The following is an 8,572-nucleotide window of genomic DNA, read 5'->3' as shown; positions in this document are numbered from 1 at the left end:
TGTGTGTGTGTGTGTTTGAGTGTACAGGTGTGCAGGTGTGTATGAGTGTGAGAGGGCGCGCGCACGTGTGTGTGTGTGTGTGTCTGAGTGTACAGTATATGCATGTGTGCAGGTGTGTATGAGTGTGAGAGGGCACGTGTGTGTGTGTGTGTGTGTGTGTGTACCTGGATGTGGGGCTGGTGGCAGGCGAGGGGCTGGCGGAGACTGTGCCGAGGCCGAGGCGCTTCTTCTCCTCCGTGCGGTCGGGGGAGGCGGAGGGGGAGCGAGACGAGCCCTTCATCACCTGAGAACGGGAGCTCTTCCTCTTCTTCTTCTCATGAGGAGACCTGAGGGAGCACAGAGAGAGATAGAGATGAGACCAGATGAGACATGGAGCAAGACAGAGAGAGAGAGAAAGAGAGAGATGAGACATGGAGAGAGACCAAAAGAGAGAGGGATGAAATGAGACATGAAGAAAGACTGAAAGAGAGAGAGAGAGAGATGAGACTTGGAGAGAGACCAAAAGAGAGAGGTGAGACAGATGATGACTAAGAGAGAGAGAGAGAGAGAGAGAGAGATATGAAAAAAGGAGAAGGAGCGAAAGAGAGAGATGATACAGAAAATTACCAAGGCAGAAAAGAGAGAGGGATACAGACACACATGGACATGGAGAAAAGGGAAAAAGACAGAAGATGGGGTGAGAGAGAGAGAGAGATAATAGAAGAAGGGGAACAGGAGGACATGAAGGAGAGGAAGGACAAAAGGTGAACAAAAGAAATGGTAGAAAAGCAAGATAAAAGAGAGGGATAATAAAGAAAACAGTGGGGGAGAAGAGAGAGAGAGGGATGGAGCGGATGAAGAAAGATTAAAAAAGACAATGAAAAAACAGCCAACAACAAGAGGTGACATATTAGCGAAGAGGACATCCTGGGGGGAAAGAGAAAGGGTGAGATTGAGTGTGTTGGTGTGTGTGTGTGTGTGTGTGTGTGTGTGTGTGTGTGTGTGTGTGAGGTGAGAGTGTTTGTTTGTGATATCTTGCTGTGGTGAGAAACTGGTGCACAGCGGGGCAGAAGAGTGTGACCACACGAGAAGAAAGCAACCGTGTGACATGCACACCACTTGGATGTAGGATCCACATGAATGGGCACCACACACACACACACACACACACACACACACACACACACACACACACACGCGCACACGCGCGCACACGCACCAGGAGCACAGTAACTCATTGATCTCTCCTTGCTGTTCCAATAGCAGACACCTTCACATGCCTCCTACACAGAACTCCTTTAAAACAATCTTTCTGTCCTCTGATTTGCGGGCTTGTGTGGTCATTTCAACTGATTTGAGGTCATTTCTTTTACTTGTTCCTCTGCGTCATTAGGGTGGGGCCATAAATCCTTATTTGAGACAGGAAAGTGCCAAATGATGACAGTCTACGAAAATATTCTATCGCAAAATCTGTAATTACACAGCATGGCTGGTTAAAGCCTGTAAGTCTTTCCGGTGTGCACACACACTATCTTCTCTCTCGTCCTCACACACACACACACACACACACAGCGATGGCTTCTGTCCATGACTTGGCCCAGTGGTTTAAGTGAGCTTAAGCAGCCTCGTGGCTTGTCTCCCGGGGGGCAAACCATCTCCATGACAACAGGATGCTCCAGCCTGAGCCAAGTGCACGGGCAGGAGCAGCTCTCTCTCCAGGACCCCAGCAACGTGGCTGTGCAAGGCCACAAGGTGTGTGTGTGTGTGTGTGTGTGAGAGAGTGTCCTACTGGGTAAACCACTCGTAATAAAAGACAGTGCCAACATGTCATGGCTCTCGTGTGATGGGGCAAGAAACGCTAATCCTACTTCCTCTCTCCCTCTCTCTTCCCATCTTCTCTCTCTTTCCCTCTGTCCATCTCACCCCCCCACCCCACCCCCCCCCCCCCCCCCCCCAACACTTCTCCTCTCTCTCTCTCTCTCTCTCTCTCTCTCTCTCTCTCTCTCTCTCTCTCTCTCTCTCTCTCTCTCTCTCTCTCTCTCTCTCTCTCTCTCTCTCTCTAAGTGCAGGTGTAGAGGGAGAGTGGAAGTGCGTGACTAATGGGATGAGAATATGAGTTCTGGGGGCTTTGAGACAGCAGGCAGCCAGCAGGGACTGGCTAGGACACCCAAACACACACACACGGATGGAAACACACACACAGACACACAGACACACAGACACACAGACACACAGACACACAGACACACAGACACACAGACACACACACACACACACACACAGGCACACAAAAACACACACAGGCACACAAAAACATGTGCTCATTGTGGTAGGCATGCTGTATCATCCGTGCTCGGTGCATTTAATGAAGCACATATCGGCCCTAGCGGGGAAGGACAATTGACCCTTCCAGAAGTCCCGCCCTCCATAGTTACTGTTGCTACGCCTGTCAAACTTTCGCACCTTGCCCGTCTATTACAATGGAGGAGACACGGGATTTTTTAAACAAATGTAATTTACAAAGACATCGCACCACACTGAAAGCTCATATTTGGTCACTAGCGAGCTACATCTGTCCTCTGTCAACTACAGTTGCATTTTCAGCTCTGAACAAAACCTTTCATGAGTTATTTAAGCAAAAGTCGAAGGTACGCGTTGTTTTCGATGGTTCCTCCAGGCTAGTACGAATGAAACGGGCGGGGGACAAAACTAGCATAACGTTTTAAGCTATACTTCCATAACGTCAATATTTGACAACATAACATGATTGGTACTTCAACTAGGTATTATTTTAGACAGAATTGCTGACGGGCTATACATACGTCTCGTTGAATGTCTGTTAAGAACTTTTTGCCGCCATCGTGAAACGTATCTCGTGGTTATGGAAATATCACGCAATATGCAAAATTTAAAGTTAGAAAAATACGTATTTCAAACTATATCATGTCTTTATAGTTCAACATGTTATTTCACCGTGATTTCACGTGTTTGGGGGCACCACACATCCAAATAAATGCCCTTAATGGTCCACAGGCTATGCAGTCTCCATAGGTTAACATGGCAAAAACTCGAAAGCTTGCCAGGCCTTGCTTGCCTAGTTACGGGTTGCTAAGCCACGATTGGCCTGTGGCGGTTTTAGGGCGTGGCTCTGGAAGGGTCAATTGGTGGAGAATTTATGCCTGCGCTGACAAAACGGCAGCGCATAAGTGAACAAGCAGCTGCTCCTTCCTTACGCATAGGCTGGCCCTGATGGTGGAGAGAACGAGATGGAAATGATATGGAGCAGGGAACACAAAGAACAGTGGGAGTAACTGGGAAGAAAGACAAAGAAAGGAGTGAAAGCGACAAAGAAGGAGGGAGAGGGAGAGAGAGAGAAAGAGAGAGAGAAGGAGAGCGAAAGAAGAAGAAAGAAAAAAAACAGTGAGGGCTAAAGTGTCGGGTCGATGGAGGTGCTACTGAGAGGAGTGTGTCAACTTCTCTCCATCGGTGCCTCTCTCAGTGACACATCACACTGCACTGAGGTGTGTGTGTGTGTGTGCGTGTGTGTGTGCGTGTGTGTGTGCGTGTGTGTGTGTCACCAGGATGCTACTTCTCCCGTCTACAAACCACCTGCTGCTCACACACACACACACACCTCCCACCCCAGGTGTCAAAGAGCCGATCCTCACAGCAGGTGGCTCACTTGCAGGCAGTAGTGCTCTCTTGAACACTGACTAGGAGCCTTGGGGTACAAATCCTCCAGCGGCTTTGTGTCCTTGACAAAACTATATAGCTGCATGGGTATGCGGCCAGTTCATCCGAATTTGGAAAGTGTTCAATTTAATTAGTGTGAGGACTGAGCAAAAAAGTATGATCTCAGCCGACACTGTGGCGCAGCGATGCTTAAAAAGCAGCCTCGCTAATTCCCCATTTCCTGATTGTGTGTGTAGCTGCTATGACACAGCAGGCAGCTTACGACGGCTCTTAATTAGTTTGTCTCTCTCCCTCTCCTCATCCCCCCATCTCTATGTCAACCTCTCCATCCCTCCTCCCATCCCTCCATCCCTCCCTCCCTCCCTACTCCCTCCCTCCTCCCCTCTGCTCACCTGGATCGGGAGCGTTTCCTGCCCAGGCCGGAGCTGTTGCCCTGGTGATAAGTGCCGGCGCCGCCGCCGCCGTGCCGCTCGCGCTCTCTCTCCTCGCGCCGCCACTCGGGCGAGCGAGTCTTCCGCTCCCGCCTGCCTGGAGACCTGGACTGGGACCTGAGAGAGAGAGAGAGAGAGAGAGAGAGAGAGAGAGAGAGAGAGAGAGAGAGAGAGAGAGAGAGAGAGAGAGAGAGAGAGAGAGAGAGAGAGAGAGAGAGAGAGATAAGAGAGAGGGAGGAAGAAAGTTGGTGAGGAGTAGGAAGAGGGGGAAGCGAGAAGAGAGGGGGAAAGGAAGGAGAGATAACCACAGAGGCAAAAGGGTCCAGAAGCCACAGAGATGAGATGAGATGAATAAGTGAAGGAGGGAGAGAGCGAGAGAGAGAGAGAGAGAGAGAGAAAGCGTGAGAGAGAGAGCAAGAGAGAGAGAGAGAAAAAGAAAACGAAACATCACATCACTCTAAAATATGCAGAGGAAAAGTTGGACGCCCTGAGGCAATGCCTGGCACTTTGACTGGAGCGGGCGCTCGATGCGTTTGGCATGCCTGACTCTTCACGGCGAGAGGGGCGGAGGGAGGGAGGGATCCGCAAACCCCCGTCCCAATTTAAAAGCCTTTGACGCACCTGCTGCCGTGGCTACGACCCCTGTACCCAGGAAGCACTTCCACACCGCTCACCCACTGCTCTGGGCCAAACTGCTTGACTGGCCCCGTATTAGTTTGGTAAACACAAAACACTGTGCCACCAGCGTGTGTGTGTTCCCCCTCACACACACACACACAAACAAACAAACAAGCAAACAAAGAAACGTACACAGACACATGCACAAACACATAAGCGCACTCAAACATAAACACACGGCAACAAAAATCACACACAAGACACACACACGCCAATAAAAATCACACACATAAACAAAAACACTCACAAACAAACACACACACACACACAGACAGGTGTATGGAGGCTACTACTACTGTACAACAGAACTACAGAACAAGACGTTTTAACACAAATTCCTTCAACTGAATTTTTTTTTTGACTTCCTTGGCTTTGAAGTGGCTTTTCATCCAAAATTGTTCCTGATAGTGTGTGTGTGTGTGTGTGCGCGCGTGTGTGTGTGTGTGTGTGTGTGTGTGTGTGTGTGTGTGTGTGTGTGTGCGTGTGCGTGTGACTGCGCTAAGTGGGCGTCAGTGGGAGCATCCCTGATTAATTTAGCAAAACTGTGACCTTTTCCCCGTCGCCATCGTCCCGCTGAGCCGCCCGATTCAACAGGATTTAAATGAGTCTTCCTGTGATCGCTGCCGAGTGCTTACTCGAGGGTTAGCCGCGCGCGCGCTAAGCTACGCCATGACACTTCTAGCTTTCTCCCTTTTGTCAGATAATCTCCGCGAGTGACTACGCGATCCCCATTACCTTGACAAACCTGCTATCAGGAAGAGCTCCGTGCCGAGGAGTTCTCGCATTTCCTTTTCAGCGGGCCAGTCGTCTTTGGCGGCTTTTAAAAAGTGACCCGAGACTAATTGGGGGCAGAACTGAAATTGCGCCATTAAGGGGAGGGGAGGGGGGGCATCTCAGTGGAGTGTGTCAGTGAAGTGATCATGGCAAGACACAGCCTAGACCAAGGAATGCCCAGGAATAAGGGACATCATGAGCACACAACCATACACACACACACACACACACAACGACACATCATATTTCACACCGCTCACCTGAGGTGAACGAGGCCACGAAGTTAACATTAACACAGGTGATGGAGCAGAGTTGATGCGTGCCATGTGTATAGGGGTCTTGCTGGCTGTCCATTTTAAATAAGAGCTGAAAGGGGTCGTGATGACCTGACCTGGTCACTCACTGGGCAGATGGTAGTAATTACTCAGCACTGATGGCACATCAGGGCTTTTAGGTGTGTGTGTGTGTGTGTGTGTGTGTGTGTGTGTGTGTGTGTGTGTGTGTGTGGTTGGAGAAAACATTGTGAAGAAACAGACTTACTAATGACTATGCTCAAAATGATAATAGACCTGTGTGTGTGTGTGTGTGTGTGTGTGTGGGTGGGTGGGTGTGTGTGTGACATCTAATTGTTAATGACTTAAACTCAACGCACTCCGTGTGTGTGTGTGTGTGTGTGTGTGTGTGTGTGTGTGTGTGTGTGCGCACACTAATGGCTTAGCGGTGCCACAGCTGAGGTGCATTAGGTCACCTAGGCAGAGCCGCCGCCACCCACATGTTAGTCATTGATGATAACACCCTCATTAGGTACTGACAGGAGAGAGGGGAGTGAGGGAGATGGTGGTAGCGTGCACTAACTCAGGCACTATTTCACCAGGAGAGAGGGGAGAGAGATGGTGGTAGCGTGCACTAACTCAGGCACTATTTCACCAGGAGAGAGATAGTGGTAGCGTGCACTAACTCAGGCACTATTTCACCAGGAGAGAGGGGAGGGAGAGAGATGGTGGTAGTGTGCACTAACTCAGGCACTATTTCACCAGGAGAGAGATAGTGCTAGTGTGCACTAACTTAGCACTAGATCCGGCTAACAATGTGAATAAGACACAAGGCTGGTGCATACTGCATGATCCTGAGAGACTATGAGGAAATAGCACACGGAGAGAGAGAGAGAGAGAGAGAGAGAGAGATGGATGTTCTGGGCAACGTCCTGAACTCAGATTAGTGACGTACACACCAGCTTCAAACAGCCAAGTCACATATTCACATTAGAGCCTTGTGTGTGTACGCACACACACACACACACACACGGCAGATTTTATTTTCTCCAGCATTGGGGGTGGTGAGGGAAATACATTATCCAACTGATGATAGGGAGGGGTCCTTTCAGCAAGTTAATTTGACTATGCAAAAAAGGCGATGAAGATTTTCCGCAAGCTTGCACACTGAAAAAGTGCATTTCGTAGACACACCGCTTCAAGGGGGTATAACTCCGTGTGTGTGTGTGTGTGTGTGTGTGTGTGTGTGTGTGTGTGTGGCAGTGCCAGTAAGAGGCAGAAGGGGAGGAGGGGAGGCGAGGGCAGGGTGGCTTTCAATCTAAGCCTTTAATTCCCACTGTAAATGATTTAAAATCCAGGGTGGAAATGATTCAATCTACAGAAATGATATTAGGGGCCTGTCAGGACGACAGGATGAGACGTCTGTAATTACTGCCAGTTCAGCAGCTGATGATAAATTGGACATGATTTCTCAAAGTGTGTGTGTGCGTGTGTGTGTGTGTGTTTGTGCGTTCGGCTGGGACACACATATATGTATACACTGAGAGCCAGAGAGATGGTGAGTGTAAGAGTGTGTGTGTGTGTGTGTGTGTGTGTGTGTGTGTGTGTGTGTGTGTGTATGTGTGTGTGTGTATCCCAGCTGGACTTTCTCTCTCTCTCACACACACACACACACACACAGCGAAAGAGATAGTGAGTCAGTGTGTGTCTGTGAGTGTGTGTGAGAGTGAGAGAAAACATCTAAAAAGAAGTGATGGGATGAATAAGGAGTGCATATTCAGTAAGAAACTCTCCGCGCGGAGACCACAACAGATGGAGCCAGCCGCCTCGCGTGATAAAACAGATCTGCAGTTATAGATTCCACAGCATAAATCATTTAAGAGCCAATTTCTAGGAAACGAACAGAGTTTTTGCGCTGATTGAGAACATTGCTTATTAGAGTTTGTGCTTTTTGACTGTGGCAGTAGTGCAGAAGGAAGGGTGGGAGGGTGTGTGTGTGTGTGTGTGTGTGTGTGTGTGTGTGTGTGTGTGTGTGTGTGTGTGTGTGTGTAGATGCAGAACAGTGGGGTTCCTGGCACCATGGGGGGCGAGTATAGAGAAATCCGCACTTCTGTAAATGCATTAGGGTGAGACATACACACTCATAACAAAGACTGCAAATACAGAGCACACAAATAAAACATACCCACCTCCCATGACTCACCCTGACTGAGACTCCCTCTATCTCAACACAAACACACACACACACACACACACACACACACACACACACACTCACACACACGTATATGCACTACACAAACAAACAAAGACACACACACACAGACACTACACAAACACATATGCACTACACAAACACGCACACAAACAGCTACACTTAGACAGAGACACACCTGCATCTCCTGAGCCACACACACCCACACATATACACAAACAAACACACACACACACACACACACACACACCGCTACACTTACGCAGAGACACACCTGGATCTCCTGAGCCGGCGGTAGGCGCTGGGCAGGCCGTGCTTGGCCTTGGCCTTGGACTTGGACTTGGACTTGGAGCGTGACCTTGACCTCGACCTCCTCTTGTGCTTCTTCTTCTTCTTGTCCTTGTCCCGGTCCCTGCGCCGCTCCCGCTCGCGCTCCCGCTCCTTGTCCTTCTCCTTCTCCCGCTCGGGACCGCGGGAGGCCGAGGCGGCGGACGCAGAGTTGGAAGAGGAGGAGGCGGCGGCGTGTGCGG

The 8,572-nt window shown here is 49.7% G+C and overlaps 1 protein-coding gene across 4 annotated transcripts in view; it reads right to left on the bottom strand.

Annotated features, from left to right (window-relative positions):
• The window catches only part of sfswap (splicing factor SWAP), an 87,519-nt gene that overhangs the window by 11,148 nt on the left and 67,799 nt on the right, over positions 1-8,572 (bottom strand). For 3 of the 4 annotated variants that reach the window (XM_062553738.1, XM_062553739.1, XM_062553740.1), the window contains exons 14-16: positions 8,305-8,572; positions 4,065-4,220; positions 165-326 (exon numbers count right to left, since the gene is read on the bottom strand). The exon at positions 8,305-8,572 is cut by the window's right edge and continues 130 nt beyond it. In XM_062553738.1, the coding sequence (XP_062409722.1) occupies positions 165-326; positions 4,065-4,220; positions 8,305-8,572 (586 nt within the window). The remainder of the gene's footprint in view (positions 1-164; positions 327-4,064; positions 4,221-8,304) is intronic. The other variant, XM_062553741.1, reaches the window with a different exon arrangement.

This window comes from Sardina pilchardus, chromosome 14 (assembly GCF_963854185.1).
Source record: "Sardina pilchardus chromosome 14, fSarPil1.1, whole genome shotgun sequence".
Taxonomy (NCBI): domain Eukaryota; kingdom Metazoa; phylum Chordata; class Actinopteri; order Clupeiformes; family Clupeidae; genus Sardina; species Sardina pilchardus.
Note: the sequence above shows the minus strand (reverse complement) of the source record. Positions and strands in the feature narration are given on the sequence as shown.